The sequence below is a fragment of the Durio zibethinus genome, chromosome 5 (genome assembly GCF_047325235.1).
Source record: "Durio zibethinus cultivar Kanyao isolate XHJ-2024 chromosome 5, ASM4732523v1, whole genome shotgun sequence".
Classification (NCBI taxonomy): Eukaryota; Viridiplantae; Streptophyta; class Magnoliopsida; order Malvales; family Malvaceae; genus Durio; species Durio zibethinus.
In genome coordinates this window covers 4,976,246-4,992,535 of record NC_143166.1, presented here as the reverse complement: position 1 = coordinate 4,992,535, position 16,290 = coordinate 4,976,246, and the positions used below count along the sequence as shown (strand labels likewise).

Here is a 16,290-nt window from a genome sequence, read left to right as displayed (position 1 = left end):
AATTCATAAAAATCCTAAAATTGCTTCTAACACCTTTCAAAAATTTTTTAACTCTTACCTTCTGTTTTTTGCTCTTTGTTTCATAGATTTAATCTGTGTCCAAGCCTATATTTATCAATGCCAATTCCTTCTGTAATCGGGATTCAATCCTTGAGTCCAATTTCAATATTTCCAAACCACAATTCACGGCAAATTTTTCTTCTTTTTTTGTTTTTTTTTTCATTATCTTCTAGAACAAAAATTATATTAAAAAATAATAATTAAAATAAGATTAAGAACAAATAACCCAAAAATATAAAAAATAAAAATAAAATTGGGCCAATTTATCCTATTTAAAACAAATCCAATTGATTCGAGCCCAAACCAAATTAAATGTCTACATCAACGATCTTTTGGTGTAGATGTCATATTACTATGAATTTGGGCTTACGAGATTTTCGCATATTAACTGACAATTTCCGCAACCATGTCTTTCATGTTAAATCCTATTTCATTCTTAATTATTAGAAGACAAAAAAAAAAAAAAACTGTTCCCATATAGGTTTTCTACTTGACACACTTGTGCAGTGGTTCATTGTTCAACTACCTTCCCATTCTTTATCATAGCTATGGAATCTGCCTTGGACAATCGACGAGCTACAACTATACAACACAAGTTCTTCTAATTAACCATCATCTTGTCTTTTGCTTTTCGGACTAGGCTCTCTGACTCGCTATCTAGGGCACTGGTTGCCTCATCTAGGAGAACGATCATTGGGTTCTTTAGCATGTCTCGAGACAATGCAATCCTTTGCTTCTGGGTTCTATTCTCCCGATAGCTGAACTCGATCCTCTTTCACCACAATAAGAGACATATCCATTTTTCATAGAACTGCATCATGAGATAAATGAATTCCTCTCAAAGAAATGACAAAAATGGTATATGTAGTTTTGTAGTTGTTGAAGGTTTAATCTAAACAATGAATACCTTATAAATTCATGAGCCTTGGGTAGGATTGCATTCTTCCTTACTTCCGCTTCTGTAACTTCCCCTTTCTGTGAGCAAATGTTCTAACGGATAGTTCCTGCTCCTGACTTACTAATGCAATATATATGTGATGTCAAATGACTCAAGTTGTAGCTCTTGATATCGTATTTATCTGTCAATACGGATCCACTTTGCGGCTCATAAAATCTTTCGATCAACCTTATAATTGTAGATTTCCCCAATCGATCAACTCTGTTCCACAAGTGCCAGTTGGATTGGCCTGTAAAGATCATTTGGTTCGGCCTTGCTGGGTAAGAAAAGAATACATCCTTCAATTCAATCTGCCCTTCATTAGTTTCCTCAACTTCAATTCCTTTGTGATCTTCAGGGTCAGTCTCACACCTATCCAGAATTGCAAAGAATCTTTTTATGGCACGACTACCTATAGCTAAATCACAAGTCATGCTTCCTGTTTCTGCAATATTTTTACCAGTACTCATCAATATAAAGAATGCATTGGCGTCAATAGTCCTTGATTTATTAGTCTTCCACCCATAGCGGAAGGTTACTGTTATAGAGGCTGTTGTAAGAAATTTGGAGACCAAAACCAGAAATATATCCTTGTTTGATGCTCTGCTGTCGGGGCCCCCTCATTGTTACTCCGAAGAGATGCAATATCCTTTTTTAAGAGGAAAATACGTAGCTTCACTTGCTGAGTGGCTTACCTTATTTTGTGCTTTTGAGATATACTTTCCATTAGAACACTCCTAGAATAGAAGCTCCTAATGGCAATCATAACAATGGCTACCCTCCATGCAAAGAAAGTTGCTGGGGATTGGGGAAGCACTAAAGAAAACCAGAACAAGTAATGACATACGATCTGCAATAAATAAGCGAAATGTGCTGGCTTCAGTAGATAACCATGCAAAATTCGCAGCACTCGAGTTTTCGTCTTGATCAAACCACCCAATCTCAAAGGTGAGAACTTTTGCAAGTGTTTTTTTTAATCGGAACAACCCTTTTTACTAAGCATTCTCCCATGATTGCAAAACTTAGTGAAACAACAAAAACAGAACACCCGAGTCTTCAAGCGATCATGCATTCTTTTTTATTAGATTCTTTTTATCCTATTTTACTATAAAAATGATAAATTTGTAATTATTAAATTTTTGTACAAAAATAATTACTCAAAATTTTAAGTGACCTACTTAATTTAGGTTTGGAAAAATATATATTTGATTTACTGTAAGTATATAAACATTATACATTGATAGTGAATCACACAATAACTTTGCACAAAAAAATAATTTTAAATATATTTTTAAGATTAAGTGTATTTACTTTTTAAGTTTTAAAATTTTAAAGTTATTTTTTTATAAAATATCATTAGGTAATTTATTAACAATGTTATAATAGTTATACACTAACAACATATAAAATATAAGCTAAAAAAAATACTAAATTGAGGTGTGCATAAAAAATACAACAACAATAAAAAACTATGCTTTATATCTTTTAAGTCTAGAGTAGGCTATACAAAAGACCCAAAAAGAAATCATATTAAGTCATAGTTTTGAATCTTTTTATGTTACTCATTTCTATCATAAACAACTTTTTCATCTATTTCCTTCACCTTCACATAATTTTCAATTATTTATTTTCACATTTTTCATGATTTAACTCTAGATGTTTTGATCTCTCTTAAATCTAAAAGCTCATTTTTTCTAACTGGTGCACATATAAACCTATGTTTCATATGTCAAAACCATCTCAAATAACACTTTTTTATATTTTTCTTAATTCATACTACCCTTAATTTTTTTGAAAACTCTTCATTTCTAATTTTGTCTGTTCTAATCTTACGACACATCCATCTAAGTATTTTCATATCAGTTATACTTATTTTCTTCTCATGTTGTTTCTTATTGCTCAACACTCAATTTCACATAACAATACAATTCTTATAGTTATTTTATACAACTCCACCTTTAACTTTAAAGGCATGTTACGATCACACAACACAATTGACACATTTTGCCACCTCACCCATCTTACTTGAATCTTATGATTTACATCACTTTCTATTTCAACATTGCTTTGAATAATTGATTTCAAATATAAAAAATGACTACTTTTGATATTATCTTACAATCCAACTTAATCACACTAGCACTCGTTTCTCAATAATCACTAAACTTACATTTCATATATTGAATTTTAAATCTACTTAATTTAAAGTTTCAAGGCTCTAGTGTATGTCTCCATAATTCTAATTTCGTATTAAAATCATCACTAGTTTTAATAACTAAGATTATATCATCGACAAATAACATATACCATGGCATCTTATCTTTAATATGTCCAATGAACTCATCCATAACTAATGCTAAAAGAAATAAACTTAGTACTGAACCTTGATAAAATTCTGAAGTAATGGGAAAGTTATCAATCATGCCTCAAAACGTCCTTACATTCATTACAACTTTTTCATACACATCTTTACCTATGTTAATGTACGTTAAATGAACTGTTTTCTTCATTAAGACCCACTAAAGTACCTTTAAAGAAATTAAATATTTTCTCTAAATCAATAAATATTATATGTAGATCTTTCTTTCTCACTTGAAAACCCTTTAACAAAATCTTTCATATGTGAATTACCTTTATTGTGGAGTGTCCTGGTATAAACCTAAATTGGTTTTCAAAAATTGTGACTTCATGTTGCAATCTATATTCAATTATTCTCTCTCAAAATTTCATAATATGACTCATAAGTTTTATTTTTTGATAATTCAAACAATTTTGTATATCACATTTATTCTTGTATAAAGACACTAGAGTATGCTTCCTTCATTCTTCTGGCATCTTTTTACTACTTCAAATTTTATTAAAAGATTTGTCAACCATTCTATCCTTATTTCACCCATACATTTTCAAATTTCAATCGAAATTCCATTTGGTCATACAGTTTTGTTTACTTTCATCCTTTTCAAAACTTCTTTAATCTTATACCTTTTGATATTCGGTTTAAACATATGATTTACATCTTTAAAAAGTATATTAAGCTCACCTATATCATGCTAAAAATGGCCATTAAAGAGATTATCAAAATAATATTCCCATCTCTTTATCATTCACTAAAATTCTTTTATTACCATCTCTTATGCATCTTATACTGTTAAGATCCATACATTTCTTATTCTTCATCTTAGTATAAAAGGTATAAAGTAAAAAAAAATTATATTTGATACACTATTAATATATAAATTTTATACAATTTTACTAAATAGAATAATATCATTTCATTAATTAATAAATATCAATATTTAGAATAAAAATACAAAAAATTAAAAAAAATTACTTATGAATGAAATGATATTATCTAATTTAGATCATTAATAAAAATTTATTTAATTTATTGATAATAGATAATATTTATACACTATTTATATATTGATAATATATTAAATATAAACCTAATAGAAAACCTGGAAATAAGGTGGGTCTGACCAAAACTCCAGAAGAAAAACATCGATAGTGCGGCGTCGTTTAAGAAGTGGACATATCGGAGATGGACGGGTATGAAATAGAAGGCATTGGAGGTGAAAATAAGATAAATTGCATCATAAAATTCCTTGGGTGTTTGGAATTTGATCAATCGGCTGAGAATCGAACCTCGACAGAACAGCCTCTCTCTGCGACCTCAAAGTCGGTGAAGAAGAGAAAGAGAAAAATGGTGAAAGTTGCCACTTACTTCGCTATGACATTAGGCGCCTTCGTTTTCTGGCAATCCATGGAAAAAGTCCACGTCTGGATCGCCCTCCACCAAGACGAGAAGGTCCACGAAACCTCTCTCTCTCTCTCTCTCTCTTTTTAATTTCACCTTATTTTGCATATTTCAATTTCATTTCTAGTTTTAAATCCGAATTAGGCCATTGAATTATGCCCACTGAAATGCACTTTTTTTTCATTTCAATTCTTAGTTTAATGTTTTTGATTTTGTTATCTGCATATAGATTAAAAGTTGAAACCCTAGATTGTTTTTTTTTAAAATAATTTTTGTGTTTACAGAAAGAGAGACTGGAGACTGAAGCTCAGATCAGGAAAATGAGGGAAGAGCTGCTTCAGCAAGCCAAGCAGAATGATCGTCTCGCGTAAATTCTGCGTTCAAGTCCTCTTTTACTTGTTATTCTTGCTGTCGCCTTTTTCTTTATTTTTCCCGGAATTTGCTTAATTTAGAGTCAATGGAATTGTGGTCGAAAACCATAATGTTGCCTTTGATGAACTGGATAACCCCATGGACGATTGTTGTTTCCTTCTGCTTTATATAATAAAATCTCTATCTGTTTGAAATTGATGGAATTTTCTATTTCTTTCATGTTTATTTATGCGTGTGACTTTCTCAAGTTCATTCGTCATGATGAAGACATGTGATGGAAATTGATGAATTTCTGACTATTGAATGCATTTCTTTGTAAATTTTATAGGATTTTGACTGCTAATCTCTCTTGTTGTAAGAGTGAGAATATGGGTTCTAGCTTTTCTTTTTTCTTTTTTTCCAGATGAGGGCTAAATGATTTAATCAAAGAGTGATTGGAGGGAGAGAAAAATCATTGTTGTACATTGTTTGTGGAGAAATATGTATTGCCTTGCTGATATTGATAATGCACTCCACCTTTTTCCTGTAACATCACTTGTTAGTCCTTACCTAAAATTAAGTAAGCTGTTTCCATCGGCTACATTTTCTTTTCCATCCTCAACCAAGCAGCATTTGAATATTTAGATTTTAGGACATTCTGTAAAGGAAACATTGCTGTATATGACATGGAGTACTCTTTTTTTTTTTGTGAAACATGTATCAAAGGCTTACCAAATATCGTAAGTCGATCATGACTATATACACAATCACACACACACACACACAAATGCAAACAAAATACTTGGGTTTCTTAATGTTGTCAATTTTGTTGTTATTTCTTAGTGTCAAGCATTAAAGATCAGATCTTACCTGATAACACATATGCATGAGTATTGTGATAACTATTTGCCATCAAGGCATTGAAAATGTTACCCTTTGATGATCTAGCAATCATATTGTTCACCTGACATTTGCTTACTATAAATTCCTTAGCCACACTAACTCTGCTTATTATGAATCATTGATGGGTTATTACATAATTGAGTGTCATTGCTCTTTATTCAAATATTAAGTATCTCAAAACACCCAGACCTATTCTATTTCAAGGCTAACTTTTAAAGTTACTCTTTGATTTTTGCCATTTACCCTTAGTATCTGTTGTGATGTATGTGCAAGTGTGGGTTTTATTATGTATGTGTGCCTCACAAAGCCAACTTTCCCCAAGGCGAGAAGTGAGATTGCTTGGGATATTTAGTTAAGTGGACAATGGTAATATGAAGCACAACATGCTGTTGCTGACTCTGCTGCTTGCTAGTTCAACTTTTTATTCAAGCAATTCATACAAGGAACTCGGGCAGACTGCCGTAGGTATTTTCTGCATGCATGTATTTTGGCCATTGCAAGGTGGATATGTTTTGGCCAATGATTGTTCTATTTGTATGTTATACCAATGAAAACCTTTGAGTTGGAGTTGGCCAGTGTGAATTGTTCACTCCTTAGCCGATCTTTCTTTTCCTCCCAAAAGTATATATGCTTATTTTGCTACCTGGGTTCGAATGAAATGAGATGAGATTAAAAGGAAGTGGCAACTAGAAACTTTTGAAAGTATATGTTTTTTTCTGATGAAAAGAAAAGATGGTTTACACATTTCATGCATAATAGCAGTTTTTCTGCCAAAATGTGCTTGTACAAATTCTAAACACGTGTACAAATATCAGATCTCCGGAAGAAAGGACATTGGCAACTTCGAGTACATAATCAATTTGTCTCCTACGAACAAATTAAACTACTAAGCGTGGGTTAGCATGTAGATTGTTGATATCTATACACAAAACTGTAACAAAATCGCGTCGGAAAATAGGTGCTGAGTTGTTCTCCTAAAGAGCACAACTTTTTGCCTTAATTTCCGGTTAAAGCATTGGTTAAAGCATTGTAAAGTTAAGATGCCAACTCGCTACCTTTATCAGCATAAGAGTATATGCACACATTGCTAGAAAATCGAGGAATTAATTCTCGATTATAATCGAACATCAAACATCGATATTTTTTTTGGTTTGCCTTGAATACTTCGTGTTGACACCAGCGACAGGATTTCACCTACAAAATCTGCATCTATGGTATTGAAGTCGACGGATATGGATATATGCAAGTTAATCCTGGGTGTCTTTTCATTATGGACTCTGTTCTCTGGCCTGGCTGAGAGTTTCGATTACCATGAGGGCGACCTGGTTTCCGAGGAGAGCCTGTGGGACTTGTATGAGAGATAGAGGAGCCACCATACGATTTCGCGTGACCTTAAAGAGAAGCAAAAGCGTTTCAATGTGTTCAAAGATAATCTGAAACATATATACAAGGTGAATCAGATGCATAAGCCTTACAAGTTGAAACTGAATAAGTACGCCGATATGACTAACCATGAGTTCATGAGTACAAGGAGCTCAAAGGTCAGCCATTACCGGATGTTCCATGGTCCAAGGCGGATGACTGAGTTCAGGCATGAGAAAACTGACAACCTTCCTCCCTCCATTGATTGGAGGAAGAAAGGAGCGGTTACTGGTATCAAGGAACAAGGCAAATGTGGTAAGCACCCGTTTCTTTTGAAGTTTTCAACCGGCAAGCATCTGTTAATAGATTCAATAGTCAATTTACAAATCAGCATAACTATTATAATTCCAGAATAGATTCACATATTGTGCGGTTCCATCACAATTCAGATATTGCTCTGAAGTTACTCAATATTATTGATGTCACAGGTAGCTGCTGGGCATTTTCAACTGTAGTTGCAGTGGAGGGTATAAACCAAATCAAAACAGGGGAGCTTGTAAATTTATCTGAACAAGAGCTAGTTGATTGTGATAAGGAGAACCATGGTTGTGATGGAGGATTGATGGAACAAGCATTTGAGTTCATCAAGCAAAGTAATGGACTAACAACCGAGAATGACTACCCCTACAAAGCCAAAGATGAGTCCTGTGACTCATCCAAGGTAAAAAAGAAACTCTTCCTTAATTCTGTTTTTATGCAGATATGGAGATTTGAGTATGCTAACACTGATTTTTCAGTTGAACGGTCCTGTGGTGATCATTGATGGCTATGAAATGGTACCAGAAAAAGATGAAAAAGCTCTGATGAAAGCTGTTGCAAACCAACCTGTGTCTATTGCTATAGATGCTGGTGGCAAGGATTTCCAATTCTACTCAGAGGTAATTAAAAGTTTCAAGCCATAAAACTGATAAATAAATGCAGTTGTGATCTTTTTAGGCCTGCAAAAGAAAAAAAAAAACGCAAAAGCCGAAGCTGATGCATTGAAAATGTCAAATAATAAGCAATGCTATATATAATCTGCATAACTACAAAATTTGTTGCAGGGGGTGTTCACTGGAGACTGTGGCACCGAGCTGAACCATGGGGTGGCAGTGGTAGGATATGGAGCAACCCTGGATGGAACAAGGTACTGGCTAGTGAAGAACTCGTGGGGTGGTGAGTGGGGAGAGAATGGTTACATAAGAATGCAACGAGACATTGATGCTGAAGAGGGGTTGTGTGGTTTAACATTGGAAGCCTCTTACCCTGTTAAGTTGCATTCTAACAACATTAGAAAAGCTTCCTCAAAGGTCAAGGATGAACTCTAATTCAGTTGATCGTTTTGTTGGTCGAGTTTGCGTGTTGAAGTGAGGCAAGTGTTGTGATAGTTGCATAAAATGTCTCGCAATATAGATGTTTCTGCGAGAAGTTGTTTATGTATATACTGTCTGGTTATTCCGAAATGCTTTGGAATGATAATAAAACCTGTTAGATGCCATAAAATTTTAAAGCATTACTTGCTTTTTCTTTACATTGATGGAGATTCGAATTCTAACTTCTTTTTCATAAAAAAAAAATTATAAATATTAGAATTTAAATTTCAGATATGTTAGATACTGCTTTTTATAGATGGCTTTGTAAACCAATTAAAAGAAGCTATGATTTCATTGGAATTCAACCCTCACATCACCAGTGCATGAGGAGCGCATTTTTTTTATTGGGAAGAAAATTGTTAACCGCTAATAGGTGTTAGCTAAACTTAGACCTTACCATGGTCTGAGACTCTTTGTGGCCCGTTAGTCCGTGGCCGTGATTCGATTTGAGTTAATTTTTGGACAAAAGTTTTAAGCTCAGGCCCCATGAGTGGACTTTGGAGTATAGTTTAATTGATATAAAATTATTTTTATTTAAATTAAGTAATAATATTTTTAACGGGTTTAAAATTGATTTTTATGGACAAATTGGATCTTCGATAAGTTTTTTAGTGTCAGTCGATCTTCACCGTAGGTTTTTGTAAGATTCTTTTAAGCAAAATCTTAATTATAAATTTTTTTAATGTCGCCAAAGATATTCATAAGTTGGATTGAATTAGATTCAATTGATACTAAAAGTTTGTTAAATGCCAAAGCGACCAATTAAACATCATTTATGCCTATTACTATTAAAAATAAGATTTTGCTAACAAAGAATTCATAGCTTAACAAAGTTAATTTATATAATTATATTTAAAATGTAATATTTAATACATCTAAATTTAAATTTTATCACCTATTAATCTTTTTTTTATTCTTAAGTTGTGGTTTTTTTTATACAAAAAATTCATCCCATATACATTCTTTTATTTTTAGGTTGTAATCTCTTTTCTAAAATAAAAAATTGCCAAGGAGTGTCTTTAAAATACTCTTTAATGTTACTTAATATTCTATCATTAAATGGGGAATGCAGTGAAAGAAAATGTTATTTAATGTAGTATCCTAAGAACATTTATTAGCAAAATCTTTACAAAAATAATAATAAATTAAATTTTATATCTCATAATTCTGAAATTAATTGTATGAAAAGTAAAAAAAATGAATCATTTTAAATCGTAATTTTGAATCTTCTCACATTATTCATTGTTATCAATAATAATTTTTTTATATACTTTTTTAATTTTTGTATAATTTTTTGTTAGTTGCATTCACTTCTAGCAAAATCCTTATAATTAATATTTTTTAAAATTAGTAAAAATAATGTATTAAATAAAAAGCGAGGTGAGTGAGAGAGTTAGAGCTAGAGTGAGAAGAGGGAATTGGATTCACAAGGGGCAGCTTCGAGATCAAAGGAGGAGTCAAATTCAGAAATTTCATGAGATCGAACAATGGAAGAAGAAGCTAATAACTATCTTTGTGGACAACATCCATTCATCTGGAAGAGAGAGTGATCGTGGAAGTTAATCATGCAGCATGACAGGGTTCTTTGTTTCTATATTCCATTAAACAAGAAGAAAGGAAGGCGTAACAAGTTTGGGTTCTTTCGTTTCAAATATTTACATGAAGCTCTTTCTGTAATAAAGGCATTGGACTGCTCAGTATGGTATGGGTGGAGACTTAAAGTTGGGCTATCCAAATATGAAAAAGGTAGAACAGTCTCAATCAAGAAGGCCACGAGGCAGAAGAGGTATGCAAATGCTAATGGTCCCTAGCTTCTGACAAGTAATGATACGGTAAAACCATCCTATGTAGAAGTAGCAAGGAGTAAACCTACAAAGGTTACAACAAAGGTAAATGTAAGAACAGAAAGTTTGATGGTTCTGAGGAGTTTATGGAGTGGGAAACAGGTGATGATAAACATACACGTCCTCAGATAGTTTTGGAAGAAGATGTCCTAGAGTTAGATTGATTAGAGGCATGTGCGGTGGCGATAGTGAAAAATCCTCAGTCTATTCACATGCTCCAGAACAACATTATCAGTTAAAGTGTTCTACAGTTCTCCATTACGGTTATGGGTGGTAGTATGGTTCTTTTAAGATTCGAATCAAAGGGAGGAAATGGTCGGTATGTTAGATGAAGGAAAAATATGGCTAAGTGAATGGTTTTTCTAGGTTAAACCACGGGGTCAGGAGCTGATAAGTGGAGACAAATTTGTGTGGCTTAAATTGGAGGACATCCCCATTCATGGATGGTGCTATGACCTTTCCAAACAAATTGCAAATCTATGGGGCAGCTTCATTTCCATTGATGACAATACGATGAATAAAAAAAGATTGGATATTGCTAGGTTCTTAACCATAATCAAGAAAGACAATCTTTTTACCTAAAGTAATATGGGTTTCGATCAATGGTAAAATGTATCCTATTAAAGTCTCCATTGAGAAAGACCCATAATTTCTCTGGAACTTTGGGGTGAAATGTATATCAGCTTTTTCACTCCAAAGTTCCAGAGACCCACTCCAAAATGACCAAATCGAGAAGCATTGAAGAGAAGAATAGAGAAACAGAACAACTGGCATTAAAACAAAAAGGTGATTATGGCGCCTCATGGGAACTGGTAGATGCAGCTAGAAATGTTGTTGCTTCGCCGTTGTTATGACAGCTTTAGGGACAACTAGACCAAAAAATTCTAAAGGTTTCAAAACAGTTGCCACAGATTTTTATTTTTAAGTGTCATTAGTAGTGATTGATCGTTTAAAAAAATTATTTTTTTAATAAAATAATAAAATAAATTTAAAATTTGTCCAAAGATAATTTTAGTTTACAAAAAATAAAATTAGATAAAGAATTGGTTACATATAAAAAAAAAAAATTAATAACTCAGTACTTATTAAATAATGGTATCAATTAATCATATATTATTTTTTCTATTAGTAAAAAAGTTTCAGGTGGTGTAATCTTTGAGTTGGAGAAAATACAATGGTAGTTTCTCGGAGGGATTCTGGTGATAAACGTAAACTTAGACTTGTTGATTGGAGTACTATCTGTAAAACTAAGAAATATGGGGGTTTGGGTATCCCGAACTTGAAACATTCTAATCAGGCTCTGCTTTTGAAATGGTCCTGGAGATTTGGTAGTGTCTCGAGGAAAGTGACATACGACAAATACAATATTAATGGGAATGATCTGTGGCCTACCCCTTGTCCTCCTCGTTCCCTCTCTCGCATCTGGTCAGACATCCAAAACACTTGATACTCAGGTGATTTCTCTAATACTATAAAATCCAGTTTGTTCTTCTGTACAGGTAATGGAGCTAGAATTCGGTTCTGAAAAACGAATTTAAAAGAATATATGCCTTGACTGTCAACAAAAAAAGGCTTTATTAAAGACTTCAGTGAATAGAATGAGTGGATTTGAAGCTGTAAGATTCTCTTGCGCCGTAATTTGTTTGATTGGGAATATGAAAGCTGGAATAAGCTCATGAGAATTCTAAACTTTGTGTCTCTCTGCCCATCAAATAGCGATAGGATCATTTGGCAGCCTACTGCGAATGTGGTATTCAGCTCCAAATCCTTCAAAGAAGTCCTCGATTCCACTTCAGAATCAGCCTCCGTTTTGGAAAAGTATATCTGGAAGGGGATTGCTCCACCAAAAGTTAAGATCTTCTGCTGGAAATGCTAAGAGGTGGCATCCCTGTTATAAACTCTCTTCATAAAAGAGGTTGGAGAACAAATGTCCATTCCGTGAGGGCCCTGAATCCATTGATCATCTATTCCTGCATTGTCTCTATGCTTGGCAGATTTGTGTAAGTGCTGTTACCAATGGAGTATTAGTTGGGTTGTTCCAGGTTCAATAAAGTCTCTATGTCTTGGCCAAGTCTCATTGCCAGTAGAAATCAGAAGCTAATTTGGGATACTTTGTTTTATGCGGTGATGTGGCCTATTTGATTAGCTCAAAATGAGAAAATATTCAACCAAAAAACTGTTTCACAAGATCATATCCTCAGCTTAATATGGACGAGTCTTGGATGGTGGATGAAGGCGAAATTTCCTGACCTGTATTTCTCTGAATTGAACTTCTAAATAGCATCCAAGACTTATCTATTCCTCTACAGAAGAAAAATGTCAGAAAGAACATGCCCAGGATCCCTCAACCGAAAGGAGTTTGGAAAATTAATGTCGATGACTCTTCCACTCCTAAACCTGGTCCTGCAGGCATTGGAGGCATTATCCGAGATAAAAATGGTGATGTGCTGCTCATGTTTTTAAAGAATATCGACGTCGAAGATTCCAACCTAGAAAAATTTTAGCGGTAATCGAAGCTCTCACAATTGTGGTGAATGCAAACATTGAATTGGTGCCGGAAATAATAATAATAAGTGATTCGCAAGCTTTCATATCTTGGACAAACAAGGTTAGCACTAATTCCTGAAAATATAATGATCTTCTTGACAAATTGTATAACCTCTACTCTAGAGTGATAAAGTTTTTTTGGTTCACATTTATAGAGAGGCCAATCAATTGACTGATTCATTGGCCAAATTGGGTGTGCACAGAAAGAATGACTTTGTAGCTTGGATGTAGCTGTTTCTATCAATCAAATTAATTTCTTTTACGGTTCAAAAAAATGTATTAAATAAAAATAACTCTAAAATGTGTTTTATTAAAAAAAAAAAAAAAAAAAGAGAGTTTATCGACACGAGTTATCCTGATCCTAATAAAAATACAGCAGCCTAAGCTTTAAGCACATGGAGAACATGGGAATGGCACACCAAGTTAGGGAAGGTGAATGATGAAATCTGAGAAGAGGGAACAAGTTTCATGGGCGAAACAAGGCTTACCACTATCGTTGGGTTCTCTTAGGTAGGCGATCATTTTCTGCACATGGAAGTGCTCTACCTGGTTCTTATTCTCATCATGCCAATAGTGCTAATCCTAAATAACAGTTATGAGTTTCTCTTTAATATGTAGTAGTGGATTCTTTTCTTTGTTTCAAAGTATCTTATATTTATTAGTACTCTCCCAATCCTTTCATGATGCAGTTTGAGGAGTACCGTTACCTGCTAGCAAATCACCATAAGAAAACTTCCCTCTATTCTCAGTCATGGCTTTGTCAACGTTTGCATTGGTCTCCACTCTTCATTGATGAATCCAAATCTTCCAAGCCATCATCAGATCTACCTCTAGTACGCTTCAATTTCATTTTAGTTCTCTTCAAGAAGTCATTTTAGATACTAGGCTTTGGGTTCAGATCGAGGAGAGTTCTCCATGTCATTTTTAACTATTTCACATAACGGGCACCGGCGCATAAGAAGAAACACAACATGAGTTTACTATCATATTTCTCATAAAAGTTTAATGGTTAATCAATTAATAATGCATTAATAGTTATGTGGCGAAGGTTTCATCCATGTGCCATAGCTGTCATTTTTGTAATTAAAAATAGAAATTCAAAAGCATATACATATGCATCAGCATTAAGATAATAGGCTAACAGCAGGAAGTGAACATGCTACAATGCATGCCTACCTAATCAGAGATGTGTCACATTAAGCAAATTAAACCCACCATTGCTGGGAATTCATTAGAAAATGAAACATGCCTTTGTCTATATTTAGTCAGGATTGCATGTTTACAAACCATGCAATTTTAGACCTTTGTATGGAAGTGGATGTTTAAAACCATTTCCTTTTCGTTCTTTTCCTGCATTTATCTGATAACTGGTTAAATATGTTAAGAAAATCATAAACTTGTGAATGGATCGATGAAAATATATATGATAGAAGCTTTGTATAGTATCTCCTGAAACTTTGTGTGGAAACAAGGTAAAGAAAAGATTCTATAACCTCAAGGTTGAGAATGTCGACTAGAGGATCGGCGACTGTGATAGATGCATGTATCTTTGTCCCCAAGGTTTGTCTAGTTGATCAAATTTTATGTGTACTTTTTTATCAGAACATGTTCGAACATGATCGATCTTTTGATACTTCCTTAAGAAAACAGTCTTCATTTCAATGGATAATGTGGTTCATGAATGTCAGAAGAAAATCTACCTTATCCCAACATTAGGATCTAAAGTGTCTATTTTTGTTTACACATATATTGACAAGCTACAATCTTCTGGCGCATAAATTCCTTCCTAGCTTATGCATAGGTTTCCTGTCTGGAAACATGGGCCGGCTAACCAAACCATGAAACGGCCTGGAGCCAATGTTGATTGAGCTGGAATAAGGAAATTAAGGATCCCAATTTACATTATCTATGCATTGAATTTGGAAAGTGGGGTGGAATAATCCAGGGTGTTTTGATGAGATTGGGGTGATGAAAGGTGGTGGTTTAGAGGGGGGTTGGGGTTGGAAGGTGTTGTGGAATCATGTGGTTGCATGTGCATTCAGCTGGAGAACATGCCCAAAGCAACTTGGTTATTCCTTATTCATTCATCCCATTCCCTTGGAAGCCTTCCATGAAATTGAACCCTTGTCCCTACCCGTTTTAGCTTTCATTAAATTATTTGAATTATTCTTATTGCCCACCAATATAGTACCCTAAAGAACCATATAAAAGATCTCAAGCCTGCCGTTTGTGCTGTACAAGGTCATTGTCTTGGCAACAAAGGTTTGAAAGGTGTACTTCCAAGTTTCTTGAGAGAAATCAGTCTCTAACACGCAAAGAACTTGAATCATGGGAATTTCTCGACTTCCCCTGCTTTCATTTGATTCGAATGGTGTACAAGGCAATCAGGAAATGTCCAAGTCTAATTGTTCCCTGTGGAACAAACTTTTGGAAGCGCAGGCCAAGCGAAGGTTGAAAGTTCAGAAGCAGAGAATCACTAAGAAAAAGGCAAAGCTTGTTAAGTGCAAAAGGCCCAGAAGTATTTTAATGAAGAGGAGGGTACGTACAGGAGGTTCTAGAAGGGCCGTAAATCCTATTGCAAGGAAGTTAAAAACCCTGAAGAAGTTAGTTCCGAACAACGAGTCGATTGGCTTGGATGGGCTTTTCAGCGAGACAGCTGAATATATATTGTCTTTGCAAATGAGGGTCAAAGTGATGCAGATTGTGGTGAAAGTTTTGACAGGTTCTAATGAGTGAATAGATGATATTCATTTGTAAAGGCTGATACCATGTTCTTATTTTCTCGTGTTTTATGTTGTTTCTTCGTCATAGGAGTCTGTTTTATTATAAATCCAGGCATATGGCTTCATGTTGTTACGATTTAACTATAGATTTGGTGGTTCTATTTGTGTGAACATGACCTTGAAATTGTTATCTGATTTTTTTATCTGAAGTTATCATTTAAATTATGATCATTAAAATTAAAATTTTAATTAAAACAAAACAAGAATTCTTCACCAATTGCAAACCAACTTAATTATGGCTTGTACTTCATTTTTCTGTTGGGGGCAAATTCAAACTCAATTGCCCGGCTAATGAGAAAACCAAAACTAGAAAAATGGAGACAGAAGGAGAGAT

The 16,290-nt window shown here is 34.0% G+C and overlaps 2 protein-coding genes and 1 pseudogene across 2 annotated transcripts; all 3 read left to right on the top strand.

Moving 5' to 3' along the window:
• The first annotated feature begins 4,481 nt into the window (after nucleotides 1-4,481).
• On the top strand, nucleotides 4,482-5,320 carry LOC111282713 (uncharacterized). The gene is made up of 2 exons (XM_022870926.2): nucleotides 4,482-4,805; nucleotides 5,039-5,320. The coding sequence occupies exons 1-2, from the start codon at nucleotides 4,539-4,541 to the stop codon at nucleotides 5,123-5,125; spliced, it is 354 nt and encodes a 117-aa protein (XP_022726661.1). The 5' UTR covers nucleotides 4,482-4,538; the 3' UTR covers nucleotides 5,126-5,320.
• A 1,758-nt stretch (nucleotides 5,321-7,078) lies between these two features.
• LOC111282712 (vignain-like) lies at nucleotides 7,079-8,893 on the top strand. Its single transcript, XM_022870924.2, has 4 exons — nucleotides 7,079-7,685; nucleotides 7,859-8,091; nucleotides 8,168-8,308; nucleotides 8,474-8,893. The coding sequence occupies exons 1-4, from the start codon at nucleotides 7,469-7,471 to the stop codon at nucleotides 8,735-8,737; spliced, it is 855 nt and encodes a 284-aa protein (XP_022726659.2). The 5' UTR covers nucleotides 7,079-7,468; the 3' UTR covers nucleotides 8,738-8,893.
• Nucleotides 8,894-15,312: 6,419 nt separating this feature from the next.
• LOC111283147 (transcription factor UPBEAT1 pseudogene) lies at nucleotides 15,313-16,063 on the top strand (annotated as a pseudogene).
• The last annotated feature ends 227 nt before the right edge of the window (nucleotides 16,064-16,290 follow it).

Coding starts and splice junctions, on each gene's coding strand:
- LOC111282713 (XM_022870926.2), top strand. CDS start 4,539: ATGGACGGGTATGAAATAGAAGGCATTGGAGGTGAAAATAAGATAAAT. Junction 4,806..5,038: donor CCCTCCACCAAGACGAGAAG/GTCCACGAAACC, acceptor TTGTGTTTACAG/AAAGAGAGACTGGAGACTGA.
- LOC111282712 (XM_022870924.2), top strand. CDS start 7,469: ATGCATAAGCCTTACAAGTTGAAACTGAATAAGTACGCCGATATGACT. Junction 7,686..7,858: donor CAAGGAACAAGGCAAATGTG/GTAAGCACCCGT, acceptor TTGATGTCACAG/GTAGCTGCTGGGCATTTTCA. Junction 8,092..8,167: donor AGTCCTGTGACTCATCCAAG/GTAAAAAAGAAA, acceptor CTGATTTTTCAG/TTGAACGGTCCTGTGGTGAT.